We start from the raw sequence: 17,218 nt of genomic DNA, 5'->3' as shown, positions 1-17,218 counted from the left end.
AGGCTTATGTGAAAATTAAATAATATAAAATATTTGGTGACATTAGAAGGAGCAAAGAAAGAAGTAGATGACATCATCAGTATTAGAGAACAAGAATATTCAAAAAAGAAAGTTAAAGTTTAATGTGCAATGAATTTAATTTAAATAAAAAATATGAAAAATATAGAAAACAGTTAAATAATCTTGAAATAGTTTCTATTTCTACTAGAATTATCTTAAATACGAAAACATGAAACGACACTTTAGCTCACTCTTGTACTATCTAATAATTTTCTATTATTTCTGGTTTTCTTACAAAGAAAATGAATAAAACTAAGAAAAATGTATTTTCTTTAAAAAAAAACAGTCTGCTTTATTGTGTATTTCAAGCCATGAAGTTTTTCCTTTTAGTCGATGTTTTTCTACATATTGTATTTCTTTCAGCTGCCGTTTAGTTTTTTGCGCAACGTTTTTTTATTTAATTCTATTTTTTTTATTTTCTTGCTTTTAATATGAATAATTTATGAAAACCATGTAAAGATCAAGCTAAAATACAGCAAATATTTAAATTGCATTCATATGTCGCAATTCAACACAAACAAACAAACCAAACCATGCCAACAAAACAAAAATAAACAAATAAATATTATATAAAAATAAAAAAAAAAAATACTTACATATTTGTATGACCAGGCCACAAATGTATATTTTTCTATAAAACCACTAGTAGTAAGTCCGTCCGTCCGACCGTCTGTCCCTCTATCTGTCCGTCCAATTGTGCAATTCTGTCTATCTTGTTTTGTATCTTCTTCATTTTAATACTTTAACCATTTTCTATAAACAATTTATGTGTGGCTTTTAAAACAAAATCCCTCCTATAAAGGATTATATTTGAAAAAGACAAATTTTTGTTGCTGCTCATTTTTTTATCTTTTGATTTCGTTAAGTTTTTTTTTTTTTTTTCTTTTGTTGCCTCGTTTGTTTAGCTTTAAACAGTTTTTTGTATTTAAAGTTTTTAATATTTTTTTGTCCGATTCTGTCAGCATTGTGACTCTCTGGGTATTTGTTGAAATGTAAAGTATTATTGATATTCTTTTATTTTTTTTATATATAATTTTTTGCACATTTTTTATGCACTTTGTGTGAGTGGTTGGTCGTTTGACTTTGTTGGCTGGTGTTATTATGGTTTTTCCAATGTGCCTTCTTATATGTCGTTTGTAAAATATTGAGTGCGATTTTATACATTTGTGTGGCCATTTTAAAAGTGTAGTCCCATAGCTGTGTTGTTTTTGGTTGCTTTGAAATTCTATTGTTGGGTGTTGTGTTTTAGCAAAACTTTTTAGTTTGACATTTGTTTGGCTTATTATAGGAGTTCAAGCAACACTTAGTTTGTGCTTAAGCAAAAATTTAAATAATTTGAAAATTTAAAATGCTAATAAGAAGTTTTTTTTATTCTAAAAGACATTTAAATAAGTTTGAAGTTTAAAATAATAAAAACAAAGTAATTTTAGTAAAATAAAAATGTTTTCCAAAGCTTTTTCAAAGAATGTTGGTTTTGAGAAAAAACTTTTTTAACGCCTTTGTGTAAGCAAATTTTTCAAAGCTTTTATATAAAAAGCTTTTTAAAGCTTTTGTATTAAAAGCTTTTTAAAGCTTTTGTATAAAAAGCTTTTTAAAGTTTTTGTATAAAAAGCTTTTTAAAGCTTTTGCATAAAAAAGTTTTTAAAGATTTTGTATAAAAAGCTTTTTAAAGCTTTTGTATAAAATACTTTTTAAAGCTTTTGTCTAAAAAGCTTTTTAAAGCTTTTGTATAAAAAGCTTTTTAAAGCTTTTGTATAAAAAACTATTTAAAGCTTTTGAATAAAAAGCTTTTTATAGCTTTTGTATAAAAAGCTGTTTAAAACTTTTGTATAAAAAGCTTTTTAAAGCTTTTACATAAAAAACTTTTAAAGCTTTTGTCTAACAAGCTTTTTAAAAGTTTTGTGAATCTATTTGTAACAAAAGTTCTTTTTTAATTTTGTGTAAACTCATTTTTCAAAGCTTTTGTATAAAACATTTAAAAGCTTTTGCATAGAAAGCTTTTTAAGAGCTTTTGTGTAAAAAAGTTCTTTTTTAATTTTGTCAGAAATTCTTTTAAAGCTTTTTCTTATTTATAGACACATTTCAACAAAACGTTTATTCTTATTATACAGTTTTCCTTAAAACATTTATATGTCGATTATGTTGTGATAGTTTTTTTAAAAGCTATATAGAAAGCTTTTTCAAAAAATAAAATAATCAACTTTTTTTAATTCTTTTTATCTAAACACTTTTTAAAACTACTTTTTGTAAGAATCTTTTTTTTTGTAAAGAACTTGTTTTGAAAAAGCTTTTTTGTAGAAAGCTTTCTACTTTCACTTATGTAAAGAAACTTTTTTCCAAAGCTTTTTAGATTATTAAAAATTTTGTTTAAAATTTTTTAAAATTCTGTATGAACAAAATTTTTGGAAAATTATTTTTTTAAAGAAAGCTTTTTAAAAGAAAGAAATATAAAGTTTTTTTTAAAAAAAAGCTTTTTGTTGAATATTTTTTTTTGTGATTTTAAACTCTTTTAAAAAATGTTTCATTTAAAAAGTGTTTTTCATAAAAAGCTTCCTTCTAATAGTTATTTATAAAAAGCTTTATCAAAAATATTTTTTAGATATTTGTAATTAGAAATGGTTTTTGAAAAAGCTTTTCATTTAAATATTTATTTTTATTAATATAATTTAAAAACTAAATTCAAAAGCTTTTTAACAAAAAAACATAAAGTTTGTACTTTTTACGAACAATTGTTCTTATTATATGTAGAAGCTTAGCACATGAAATATTTCTCTGAAAAAAGCTCTTTTAATGAAATGAAGTATTTGGAATAAAAGTATATTACATACATTTTTAAAAAGCTTTTCTAGAAAATATTATATTTTTTTAAATTATGAAAGAGCTAATTTCGTGAAAATACTTCTTCTCTTTCAAAATAGTTTCATTCAAAATTTCTCACGGACAGACATGAAAAGCTTAAAAACCATAAATAATTCAATCGAAATCATTATTTCTTCAATCGTTTAATGTGTTGAGAATAACTTCGCGAACGCAAAAAGGTATTTTGAAAAGACTTTGCTCCTACTCCAAACCATAAATGGCCCTTTAAGTTCTCTTTTCAAACCTTCAGTTACAATTCACACACAAATTTTCCAAATTCTTTTCAACACAGAATCCCATACACACTCGCTAGCCAGCAATTGTAACTTTAAATTACACGTACATTTTATGCCACAAGAGGCTGGAAAGTTGAGAAGAAAAAAAAAACAACCATAACAATTTGTAATTCAAACTTAATATCTACAACTACTACAATTTCTTACACGGCTAGTAGAATCCTCTTCCCTTGGCACTAACCATAAGAAACTACAAATATTCTATTAAACTATAAAAGGCCTCCTGGACAGAGGAACCAATGAACGGACGGACAGACAGACAGACGAATAAATGTATGAAACACAATGATTAACACAATAACCATTTATGACAACAAACAGCCATCCAAGAGTCCATTGTCATTACAATAAACTGAAAATGAGTGAACTATAAGAATTTAACAGAATTCAAAACTGATTAATATTACAACGAAATTAAATAAAACCAGGAGTATGTGCGCAGAACTTATAAAGGCAACTGTGGACATTACTGGACAATGGACGATAACAACTACTACCAATGACGACGATGATGTGTGCCTTGTAAGAAGCAATAGATGAAGCAGAAGACAATTTTCTGTGTTTTTTTATAACCGACTTAAAATAAACATTCTTCATTTGATACTTGCACTCTAGAGTACTTTTCCCTTTATTTTCCGTAAATAGAAAAAGGGACATTGAAACTAAAGTAAGCAGCCGATGAAAACAGAACGCAATGCAACTAGAACTAAGCTTATGGACAACAAGCTGTTAAGTTAAGGAAAATAAATATGTATTTCGTAGTAGCTGTTGAAAATGTGGATAGTAAAACACACTCAGCAAATCTTTAGAGGATTTTGAAAAAAGTTTTTACTTTATTAAAACAAAAAAGCTTTTGGTACATTTACTTAATTATATTTTGCTCTTAAAGCTTTTTGAAGTTTAAGTCTTATTTAAGAAGAATGTACTGAAAAAAAATACATTAAATTTTGTTTACTATAAAAGCTTTTACTAAAAATTTTAAAAAAAGCCCTTTATTGAAATTTTTTGTTACACAATGTTTTTACCTAAAAACAGTTTATTAAATATTTTTACGCTTTCATCTTTTGAAAGTTTTTTACAATGTTTTATCTCTGTAAAAGCTTTTTACAAGAAATTATGTGTTTTTTCTTAAATTTCGTTTAAAAATGCTTTTTTTTTAACCGTGATTTATTATAAAAGGCTTTTTTACTTTACAGCTTTTTTAAAGCTTTCACTAAAAAGTTTTTTATAAAATAAATTTACTAAAAAAGTTCATGTTTTACTATGAAAGTTTTCTTATATTAATAAATGTTTTATTAACAATTTTTTACTAAGAAAGCTTTCAGACTTTTTACTAAGAAAGCTTTTTCAAATCAAATCTTTAATTATAAAAGGGGGTTAATAAAAAGGCTTTTCCTTAAAAAAAAATTTAATAAAAAAGTTTTTTATAAAAAAATATGTATTCCATATTGTGAAGCTTTTAATGAAAGAACTTTTTACATTAAAACGTTTGTATTAAACATTCTTTACTAAAAAGCTTTTGGTTCTTTACGTAGAAAGCTTTTAATGAAAAATACTTAAAAAAGCTTTTCATATAACACAACGCTTTCTTTGCTAAAACTAACTTTTGAATAAGAAAGTTTTTTATTAAAAAGGTTTTGCAAACACATTCTTCTTAATTCTATATTAAGAAAATTTTAAAATAAAAAATGTTTATTAGAAAAGTTTTGTAATAAAAATGTTTTACTAAAAAGCTTTTAGTTCTTTAATTAGAAAGCTTTTTATGATTTTTTTTTAAAAAGCTTTTTTATTAAATAGAAGTTTACTAGAAAAGCTTTTCATAAAAAAGATTTTTACTACAAAAGCTTTCCTTAAAGTAACATGTTTACTAAAACCGTTTTCTGTAAAGCATTTTTTAATAAAAATCATTTAATAAATCAAGTTTCCATAGAAAAAGCTTTTCCACAATATTCCTCTTAAAAGCTTTTTACTCGAAAAGCTCTTTTCTAAAAGACTTTTTACTAAAATCACTTTTCACCAAAAAAATGCTTAAATCCCTTTCCACAAAAAAGCTTTCGGCATAACATTTCTCTTACTATTTGCCACTACTGTAGCCATATTTAAGTAATAAGCCCTTTTCCGTAACAACCTTCTTATTTACGACTTTGCCAGCATTTTTGTTGTCTCGTGTCTTTATGGTAAATGCTGTACATAGATTGTTCAAACTTAAAACTTTTTGTTCTTACTATTATTGTAGTCCTTATTGTTATTAAAGTTTCGTTAGTTGTTTATAATTTTTTGCTCTCCATTTACTACAAAAGCTTTCACTAAAACAAGATGTTTACTAAAACCGTTTACTGTAAAGCTTTTTTTACTCGAAAAGCTCTTTTCTAAAAGACTTTTTAATAAAATCACTTTTCACAAAAAAATGCTTAAATCCCTTTCCACAAAAAAGCTTTCGCCACAATATTTCTCTCACTGTTTCCCACTTCTGCCGCCATATTTACCTAATAAGCCCTTTTCTGTAACAACCTTCTTATTTACGACTTAGGCAGCTTTCTTGTTGTCTCTGCTGCTGGACTCTATCTCCTTAGCTGTTTGTTGTCGTTGCACTCATTCATTTTTGTATGCTGCAAGCATCATCTAACTTTAGCAACAAATTAATTTATGGTAAATGCTGTACATAGAATGTTTAAACTTAAAACTTTTTTGTTGTTATTATTGTTAAAGTTTCGTTATTTATTTATCATTTTTTTGCACTCTATTACACAAACATGCTTGATGATTTTATACCATTTAAAGAAAGCATGTGTTGCAAATAAAAGAAATAGAGAAAAAAATTGTGTAAGAAACTACATAAGTGTCGGCTAAGGCGAAACTGTAGTACCCTTTAAAGACAGTTATTAATACACCGTTTTGGTAAATTTTACGAAAGCTTTATGAATTTTAGCTGCAGAATATAGTTCCAGATGAATTAACTAACTGACCCTAACTATATGGACCGATTTCAAAACTTATATGTAATTCGTAATAGAAGAAGTTGGAAAATATGGTAAAGGTATGAAAAATGCTTTTCCTCAATATGTAGTGGAAAGGGAAGTCTAGGTTTTCACTTGGTTGTATAAACTTATTGCAAGCTTTAACATCTTTCTAATTTATTTATATAAATAAGTAATAAAGATATGTTTTTGAATTGATAAGTTTTGACTAAATGTATGATAAGATAAGAGAGCACTATCACTTGAAAAATTGAGCGGAGAATTGATCTTGTTACTGCGAGCAAATATCTAAAATAATGACAAGTTTTTGAATAAAATCCTGTCTTTACTATATAATTTCCACAACTTTTTTTTCTATTGCCATGTAATATTTACTTTACTTTGCAATATTACGTGGCATTGCAACATTTTGTCTCCACTATTATGTTGACTTTAGTAATTTACTTTTACATTTTATGTCTACATGTTGTATGTGGTTCTTATGTATGTATTTTTCCATTATACACTTGATTTAATATTATTTCTTTTTTCCAACTATTTATATCTGTTTTATAACTCTGTCTTCTATTTTATTTCAGAGTACACCAGTGGGTACAACAATATTTCGTAATATACAGGCGCTGGATAAGGATGCCGGTGTTAATGGCCTGGTCGAGTACTTTATTGTTGAGGGTTCTACAAATACTACAGAAGATGAAAAGATGACAATTGCTGATGGTTATGGCACGTTTGCCATATCATTTCCCCATCAAGGCCAGGTGAGTATAGACTAAACTAATAAACAAACACATACACCATTGTAAATGATCAATAAGAGATTTTTCTGATACTGTCAATAATCATGATGATAATGATGAGTTAGAGCTGGATGGTGATGATGATTTAGACAACATCATATTTAAGTTTTATGTACAAGTCCTTATGCATTTGTTAGTATTTTAGTTAAGACAAGTTAACATAATGCAACTGCTTGAATGGCTGCTAACTTTGCCTACACTTAGAGAAAAAGTATAGTGATCGTTTTAACTATATTTAAATAATAAATAAATATAATATGCTTGTGACAACTATAGTGACTACATGTATGATCTAAACGTACCTTAGCCTTACCTTATGAATGTATATGAGGTGATAACCATTATACTAAGTCCCTTTCGTGGTGCATCCAATAGGAGCTCCTTCACTTTCTCTACTATCCATAAGAACGGCAACTCTGAAACTTATTTAGAATGTTAAAGTTTAATTTAGGTGGCTTTTCATAATTTCCAAGCATGGAGACCACAGTGAAGATGGCGTCCTCTTGATCGATGTTCTTTCTTGAAGCGACTCCGAGGACTCATTGTTGAATATAATGGCCATCCAACAAGAGTGTTTAGCAGATTTGGATACCCTGGCCTGGTATGTTAGTATTATCGATCCTAAGGAACTTCAATATATTCTCTGGAATCTTCAGCTCTAGGACAGTGTGAGATTTTGTCCACAGCGAAATCCAACTTCGCTCTATCAATTAATTCGCTAAGCAATCCAAAATATCAATCAAACAGGTCATTCGACAGCCAACCGCTATACCCACCAGCTTCATTGGACTGAGGGGGTTCCCGGGGTTCTACCACTACTGAGTAATCAAACTTTTAACAATGATTACACTAGCTCAGATCCTTGACATCTTTGAATATTACAGCAAACCCCTGCTGCTATATGTTGTTAAACGAATGGCACTAAACTAGAAGAAGGAACTAGTTTTGGGATCTACATTGACTACCCCGAAAACGAGATATATTACCGCCTACCTTAGCACAACACTAGCTTCCAAACAGAAGTCCGTTCTCTTCTTAAATCTAAGAAAGCACTCTAAAAGTGTCATAACTGGACACTTGGAATTATGGAGAGGTGCATACAACCATTAAAATCATATGAGGTCATGCAAATGATGGGAGGACGAATGTAGAGCATGCGAAGAGTATAGTAAAACGCTGAGACACTTTCTTTGTTATTTCCTGTCACTCATCGAAATTGGAACATAATATCTTTCCCGATGTTATTCATGGAATTTGTTTTAATAATTTCATAATGATTACTATAATGATATCTAACTATATTTTTTTCTAAGTGTACTGCTTCTTCTACAAATATTGCCCAGAATAAGGTTTCATAAGTAGTGCTTGTTTATGACATAAAGAAGGGACAATAAGTTGAATAACTAAATGTGGTTGTAGTCTTTTTTTCCACAAACCTGTTATAAATGTCTTTTAACTACAGAAATCAGCATGAAAAAAGGTAGCCATAGATTTTAAGACAAAAAGCTGATTGTAGAAGAATTATATGCAAGATGAAAATTAATCAAAATCAATTTGCCATAAAAATAGATCACCCAACTTAGGCTCCTTCCACAATATTATAAATTGTTAAGAAGCTGTAGCTTCACTTAAGACTATAAAGAACTCTTGGAATGATTGTTTGTAGAAAAAGAAAATGTGGTGCGTTAACTTTATAGCAAACACTACTGCTGACAAAAGAAACAAATAAAAAAAATCTCTAGAAAAACAAATCAATCAATTTCAATTATATTGATTGAATGTATAGAATCTTAACGTTCTTTTCTACAACAACATTAACATCTGTCAGTTAGGTCGAAAACAAAAAGATCGCAGTAAGGAGATCTTAAACTACATTTTATTATTAACACCCGGTAATCTATTAAATGAAATCTTTATGGTTAAGAAAAACAACTTCAAATTATTAGCCTGAAAGTAATAAAGTGTTAACATAACATTCCATTTGGCCATAAATAGATTCTTTGTGTTTTTTTTTTGTATATTTTTTGTTTGCAGCCTTTAAATGATGGACCTCATTCAGTCAATTGGAAATTAAGATATAGAATTGTTATAGTTGTTTAGTGCTTTTTTTCTTTCTCACTTTTAAAATTATAGAGTGATTTAATTGATTTTTAAAAATAGTCAAATGTAGTTTTGCAAAATAATTGTTTTGAAATAATCTTAAGGTCTGATCTGTTAGTGAAAAATTAATGGAAAGCTAACAACTGTTTTCGAAATCCGTTCAACATTTACATATTTATTGGCGTTTGAAGTTGGAAGTATTCTCCTGAATACAATATATACATAACTTTAATTCTGACTCGAATTGAGAACTACTCGATGAAATATAATATTGTTTCGTTCACGTCTGTGCGATTTTAGATCTCCGCATCTTCCGCAATTCGCTTTAAAACCCAAAAATTTTCTAAATAACTTCTTACATACGGATCTCTTGTATGGTGGACTTCAACTAAGAAAAAATTTATTGTAGATCAGCTATACAAAGTTCAGAGATCTGAATGTAGGTGCACTAAGAACTAATCCTTCAGTTGGAGATCAAGAACATATAGACACGCTAAGATTTTAAACCTATAACCTCCAATATTGAACCAACCATCCGACTACATTAGCCCACACACGGACTTTGATAGAGTTTTCATAGTCTGAGTTCCTGCCAGGAGTGAGTGGTGTAGGGGTAACCTACCGAGCGAATATAACACCAGAATCTTAACAGATGGTTCTACAATGAACTGCGGTGTTGGTTCTGATGTATTCTGTGAAGAAGCTGGGATAAGTATATATCGTCTTCCCAAAAACTGTAGTATCTTTCAGGCTGAAATATTTGCGATAATCTCAGCCTGTAGGGTACTACATGACCTCAATATTCACGTCAACATAGGAATTTTTGTCAATAGTCACTTCAGCGGCACTTCTCTCACTAAATTCTTATACCCACTTATCTTATACTACCACTTCCCTATTCGTTAGACAATGTAAGAAGGATCTGTCGAGGCTGGGTCGCCTGTCTGACATTACCCTTGTTTGGGTCCCTGCGCATAGGGACTATTATGGATATGAACAGGCAGATGAGCTTGTCAGAACGGGATCTGCACTTGGTATCTCCAACGCCGTTTCAGTGGCAACTCCGTTAGGCTTTATCAAGGGCAGTATCCTCAGATTCTTTCTTCAAAAGGCTGAAAATAGGTAGAATAACCAAGACACATGTAAAGGGGCCAATTTGTTATGGCCCTCCTTTAATGGGAAACGCACAAGACACCTTATAAACCGAAGTAGGCGAGATATATCGATATTAACAGCAGTAATAACAGGACGCTGGGTGCTAGACAGACATGCAAGTCGTCTTGGGCTCCCCGTCAATGAACACTGTCGCAGTTGCAAAGACAGGGAAATGAGAAAACGGTCTTCCATCTTCTCTGAGAATGCCCTGCTCTAGCCGTTGAGAGAAACCGTTGTCTTGGCAGTTACTTCATATCTAACCTTGGTGAGATATCTGGGTCTAAGCTTAATGATATCCTGAGATTTCTCACGGCCAGAGGCTGGATCTAATACTATACAATACTCTCTCGACTCTAATTGACTGTTCGCGCGCAGTGAACTATCACGTTAACCAACCAACCAACCAATCCTTGAAAGATCGTTATTGCTTCTCGATCGGATCTTTAATTTAAAATCGAAATTCCATTGAAATAATCTACCTTGGGCTGAGTCAATTTATACATATTCTCAAGTTGACATTGTAGAGATGACTATGTTCTGAATAATAAATTTCAAGCAGATCTCTGATATGTCATCTTCTGTTTTATTAATACTTTTTGTTCTCTGACGATCTCAAAAGATCATCCTGACATTTTTATCAAGTCAAGACCCCCAACTGACCTTATATAAACATAAGCTTTTTTGTGTTTCCTTTCGACTTTCAGTCGACACTAAACGAAGCCATTCACTATTTTCTTCTGGAACCCTATAATACCTACATATACATATATATATCTTTGATCGGTTGAAAGCAACAAAAGGTCCCAGATATCAAAATAACATTTTGGATATGAATCTTAGAAATTCGATTAAAAATAGTCAACAGTGCAATTTACTACAACCTAAGGCTAAAAATAATGGTCGTAAACCCAGATTAAATTATACCAATAGAAATCAGAATATTTTTCTAAATCAATTAAGCCATGTCCGTCTGTCCATGTTTAAACTATATTCAAACAACTGGTCGAAATTTTTTAAATTAGATGAAATTCGGTACACATAATACATAGGTGGACCAAGTAGGACCTCTGTTTTGGTTAAAATCGGTAAATTTGTTCGCTTATCCTCATAGAACTTTCCGCCACGAACTTATATTAATTCTGTGAATTATGATAAAAATCGAGCAACTTTTAACCCTAGACCCAAAAAATGACCCCCCCAAAAAGTACCTTTACCAAATTTTATGAGTATCGGTCCACATTTGACCATAGCTCCCATATAATCCTTTTATCGGAAAATCACTTTGTCAAATGATATATTATGCATATAGGCGCTGTGGGTTATTTTTAAATCGGGCATGATCAACAATATCAAAGGTCATAAATGCCTAATCTGTTCTGAAATTGAAATTAAATGCAACAAAACTAAGTTCCATATTCATAAGACCTAGGTCCCATACGTTAACTCGCATAAAATATTTATATTGAACTAAAATTCAACACGATTTACTTTATTGTGTAACGAAGTCATATTATAGAATTTTTCTAATGTATATATATGTGTAGGATATTATATAGTCGGACTTATCCTACCCCCACTTTAGTGTGAAGAGTATTATGCGTTTGTACTGATGTTTGTTACACCCAAAAATATTGGTCCTAAAATATACCAATCGGCTCAGAATCTTTCTGAGACGGTTCTACATATGCTTAAGCGCCTTCAACTTTAATACTTTATTATTTAAAATAATTTAAATTTTGTACATACTATTCACTGATGTAGGGTATCACATGGTCGGCCGACTATACATTCTTACTTGTTTTTATATGTATTTTTCTATCGATAAATTAAATATATATTTTTTAACCTAAAATTTCATGACCTAAAAATACACAATCCTTTTATTATCAAACATTTTTGACATCTTTCAAAGATTCCGTATAATTTTTTGGATTACATAACAAAGTATAAAATACATTTAAAATCAATAATGAATTTTTAATTCTTATAAATGCATTTATAAACTTGTTATAAACACAAAACACAAAAAAACTTAAAAACAGAATTTTTGCGTTGGTGGAATTTTGCTACAAACATAAAACAGCCCCAATTAAAACTCCTGCTGATCGCGCTATTGACAGAGGCGACACTCTGACAATACAGCTGTGTTTTCATATGAAATGAATTTTTCCAATTTCATTTTTAAAAAAAAATAAAAGATTTTTCTATATTTGATAAGCTAATACATCAATCAATTGTGTGGTTTATGTTTTGACGCTTTTGACAATAAATTCCTTAAATGATTGATGATTGAAGTGTTCACAAACAGCTAAAAGCTTAAAAGAAAAAAAAGACATTAAACTAAAAGCTCCTGTTATACCGCAGCAGCTATGCAGCCAGTCAATGCCAAAACCATACCACAAGTTTAAAAGATATCATCATGATTGTTTTTTGATCATTTCAGTGTTTTTTTGTTTCAGTTTTGTATTTGTTTGTTAAGAGTCATATATCTTTTGTATATACATACAGAGATACATACACACATACATATTTGTTGAATTTCTTCCTTTTAAACTTTTGATGTCTTTTATTTTTTTCTGTTTCCTTTCAATTTTTTCACAGGTTACTGTTGCTAAAACATTGGATTACGAGAAAATACAACGTTACTATTTGACAATTGTCGCATCGGTAAGTCAAAGTCATGATCATATATAATACAAAAATAAAAAAAAAACAAGAAATAAACTTTTAAAATCCAACCAACAAACAAACAATTGTTTGTTAAAAAAATTGCAGGAAAACTATTTCTTAAGAAAAATGTCTTACTTTCTGAACCCCCACTATAAAGAAAAAGCTTAAAGACAGTTTAACACAGTGGCTAACAAAATAGTCAATAGATTTGTTTTAAATTTAATCTAAATGATTTAAAAATCTTGTTTATGGTGCAAAATTGACAAACACTGTTGTAGAGCAAAAGAAATCAATTGTTTTTTTCTTAGCAGTTTGTGCATTTTTAAGCCATCAAATCAAGTCAATTCAATGCCAGTAACAGTAGTAGCAGTTTGAAATGTACAATGTTAAATTTTTTCTTCATGGTTTTTACAAATTCACTTCCTGGATTAATTTGCCATAAAGCAACGCAAAAGCATAAATCTCAGGGTTTATTTAACTTTTGTTCTGTATGTGTTCCTAGTATTTGGTTCTTTTTTTCTGCAGCAAGCAGCAAACAATTCACTTGTAATCAAACAACAAAATACTGTTTCCACAATTGGTTCTACATATGCTTAAGCGCCTTCAAAAGATATTTCTTTTTCCTTTTAGACTTTTTTGTTTTACACAAAAACAAGCCTAAATATGGTAAACTTTGGACACATGTATTTAGCGGAGAGACATGTGAATAGAGTGGGACTAAAAAGTTCTAGAAGCCCTTAAAACAAATGCAGAAAGATGCTTAAACCATTAAGCTCAATTATATTTCCTTCCAAAATCGGGAAAGCCTAAAATTAATACAAAAACAAATTCTTTAACCAAACATTTGTCTACAAAATTTAAACCCAGTAACTCGATGCTTTAGATAACAAGAACTTCGTAATGCTCTAGAACATTGATATTTATTTCTATATTGTGAAATGTAGTCTAATCTTTAGTCTGGTCTTTAGTCTTGACTACAGTATAGTCTACAGTCTGGAATATATTATGGTCTTAGTCTGGGCTATAATTTAGTCTATATTCTATTTTGTAGTTTAGTGTATTGTCTGGAATGTAGTTCTAGTCTATTGTCTGGAAACAGTATAATTCATAGTCTAGTCTATAGTCTAGTCTATAGTCTAGTCTATAGTCTAGTCTATAGTCTAGTCTATAGTCTAGTCTATAGTCTAGTCTATAGTCTAGTCTATAGTCTAGTCTATAGTCTAGTCTATAGTCTAGTCTATAGTCTAGTCTATAGTCTAGTCTATAGTCTAGTCTATAGTCTAGTCTATAGTCTAGTCTATAGTCTAGTCTATAGTCTAGTCTATAGTCTAGTCTATAGTCTAGTCTATAGTCTAGTCTATAGTCTAGTCTATAGTCTAGTCTATAGTCTAGTCTATAGTCTAGTCTATAGTCTAGTCTATAGTCTAGTCTATAGTCTAGTCTATAGTCTAGTCTATAGTCTAGTCTATAGTCTAGTCTATAGTCTAGTCTATAGTCTAGTCTATAGTCTAGTCTATAGTCTACTAGTCTATAGTCTAGTCTATAGTCTAGTCTATAGTCTAGTCTATAGTCTAGTCTATAGTCTAGTCTATAGTCTAGTCTATAGTCTAGTCTATCTAGTCTATAGTCTAGTCTATAGTCTAGTCTATAGTCTAGTCTATAGTCTAGTCTATAGTCTAGTCTATAGTCTAGTCTATAGTCTAGTCTATAGTCTAGTCTATAGTCTAGTCTATAGTCTAGTCTATAGTCTAGTCTATAGTCTAGTCTATAGTCTAGTCTATAGTCTAGTCTATAGTCTAGTCTATAGTCTAGTCTATAGTCTAGTCTATAGTCTAGTCTATAGTCTAGTCTATAGTCTAGTCTATAGTCTAGTCTATAGTCTAGTCTATAGTCTAGTCTATAGTCTAGTCTATAGTCTAGTCTATAGTCTAGTCTATAGTCTAGTCTATAGTCTAGTCTATAGTCTAGTCTATAGTCTAGTCTATAGTCTAGTCTATAGTCTAGTCTATAGTCTAGTCTATAGTCTAGTCTATAGTCTAGTCTATAGTCTAGTCTATAGTCTAGTCTATAGTCTAGTCTATAGTCTAGTCTATAGTCTAGTCTATAGTCTAGTCTATAGTCTAGTCTATAGTCTAGTCTATAGTCTAGTCTATAGTCTAGTCTATAGTCTAGTCTATAGTCTAGTCTATAGTCTAGTCTATAGTCTAGTCTATAGTCTAGTCTATAGTCTAGTCTATAGTCTAGTCTATAGTCTAGTCTATAGTCTAGTCTATAGTCTAGTCTATAGTCTAGTCTATAGTCTAGTCTATAGTCTAGTCTATAGTCTAGTCTATAGTCTAGTCTATAGTCTAGTCTATAGTCTAGTCTATAGTCTAGTCTATAGTCTAGTCTATCTATAGTCTAGTCTATAGTCTAGTCTATAGTCTAGTCTATAGTCTAGTCTATAGTCTAGTCTATAGTCTAGTCTATATTCTAGTCTATAGTCTAGTCTATAGTCTAGTCTATATTCTAGTCTATAGTCTAGTCTATAGTCTAGTCTATATTCTAGTCTATAGTCTAGTCTATATTCTAGTCTATAGTAAAAAATGCTGATTTACCGCAAAAAAAATAGTATTTGTGGCATAAAACCAAAAACAAGGCAACAAGGTAGATCGAAATGTCTTTAATATGTTATTTGAACAAAATACAGTTTTTGTGGAACAATTGCTGTAGAACAGTGATGGGTAACGCACATACATATGTTTAATAATTTGAACTTGTGTGTGAAGCAATAGAATATTTTAAAATGTTTTTTGCTTAAGCTCGCATATGAAAGATTTGTAAAAAGCTTGTAATAGTATTCATTTATTTTGTATTAAACAACAAATTGTTGTTGATACTACGAATATTTTCTTCATTTGTTATGCTCACAGAGTTTTCATGGCTACCACTGCCCTACAGTTCTCATGAAAAAATTAAGTAACCGAATATACTACAGACTACTATATACAACCTGAACTATAGTATGAACTGTAATCTATATAGTCTATAGACTGAACTAAAGTCTATAGTCTGCAATATATTCATGACTATATTCTAGTCCATAGTCTGGATTATAGTCTAGACTATAATCTGTCTGAACTTAACTATAGTTAAGTTTATTGCAGTCTAGTTATTGACTTCCCAACTTGAAATCTTTATAAAAAGAAAATCTTTACTAAGACAAACTTTCGATCAGAACTAGTTACAAGTTCTGCATGTTTTTTAGACATGTGTACCAATATAAAAATGTCTGTATTTTCTCTAAAGCCACCAATGCAAACCATCTATTTTTATTATTACAATATTTTTTCAACTTTTTCTTATATTTCATCCTTTTGCTCTTGTTGTCATTGTTGTTTACTTTTAAGTTTTTTTTTCTATTTTATGCCAGCTTTCTTATAAAGCGACAAAAGTAATAAATTTTATTTGTTTTTAAATAATATTTTCTTTTATGGGCAACTTTTTTCATGTCATTTTATATGCAATGCGTTATGCCAAGAGTTCTGTTGGTTTTGTTCTGAAGTTTAACTTTACTCTGGACTTATGTTGCGTTTAAAGGATTTATTGTGTTTGGCGAAGAAAGTGGGAAATTGTTCATGTTGCAAGTTGACTGCTGTTTGCAAAAAAAAAACACATTTATTTACATAGAATTATTTAAGAGTCAGAACATAACCTTTATGGTATATATTTTTAATGTTTACTGGATTTGGTATGACTACAAACGGTAGCTGTCGAATGTTGTCAACTCTAGGGTGTTCTATTATTATGCAAATTAAACCGACTATTATAAGCAAGTATTTTTTTATTTAAAGAAAATTTATTTTTGGTGCTTATTTTCATATTAACAAATGGAATATGGCTATTCTAAAGAAATACTTAATCAATTCGCATCAAAATTGTAGACTAAAACGAGATCAGTCCTGGATCGAGAATAATAATCAATTTATAATTCGGACTATAATCTAGACTATAAACCGGAATATGTTATCATCTGTATAGTATATACATTATAATTTTAACAATTGTCTAGTCAACATTCTGGTCTATTATTTAGTTTATAGTTTGAACCTTACTTTAGTCTTTAGTCTGCATTCTAGTCTATAATATGGACTATATTCTGCCTAGTCTATAGTTTAGTCAATTGTCTAATCTATAGTCTAGTCTATAGTCTAGTCGATATTCTAGTCAATAGTCTAGTGTATAGTCTAGTCTATAGTCTATTCTATAGTCTAGTCTATAGTCTAGTCTATAGTCTAGTCTATAGTCTAGTCTATAGTCTAGT

General features: G+C 29.7%; 1 protein-coding gene across 1 annotated transcript in view; it reads left to right on the top strand.

The window, feature by feature from the left end:
* Positions 1 to 17,218, top strand: part of LOC119608859 (cadherin-99C) — a 110,779-nt gene that overhangs the window by 57,018 nt on the left and 36,543 nt on the right. Inside the window, exons 4-5 of the mRNA XM_037963416.1 lie at positions 6,772 to 6,951; positions 12,847 to 12,912. Coding sequence (XP_037819344.1) covers positions 6,772 to 6,951; positions 12,847 to 12,912 — 246 coding nt within the window. The remainder of the gene's footprint in view (positions 1 to 6,771; positions 6,952 to 12,846; positions 12,913 to 17,218) is intronic.

Source organism: Lucilia sericata, unplaced genomic scaffold, assembly GCF_015586225.1.
Source record: "Lucilia sericata isolate MDLA Ls3-8-SP2 unplaced genomic scaffold, ASM1558622v1 Contig000891F_arrow, whole genome shotgun sequence".
In the NCBI taxonomy this organism is placed as follows: Eukaryota; Metazoa; Arthropoda; class Insecta; order Diptera; family Calliphoridae; genus Lucilia; species Lucilia sericata.
The sequence above is the reverse complement of the archived record's forward strand: the minus strand, read 5'-3'. Positions and strand labels throughout refer to the sequence as shown.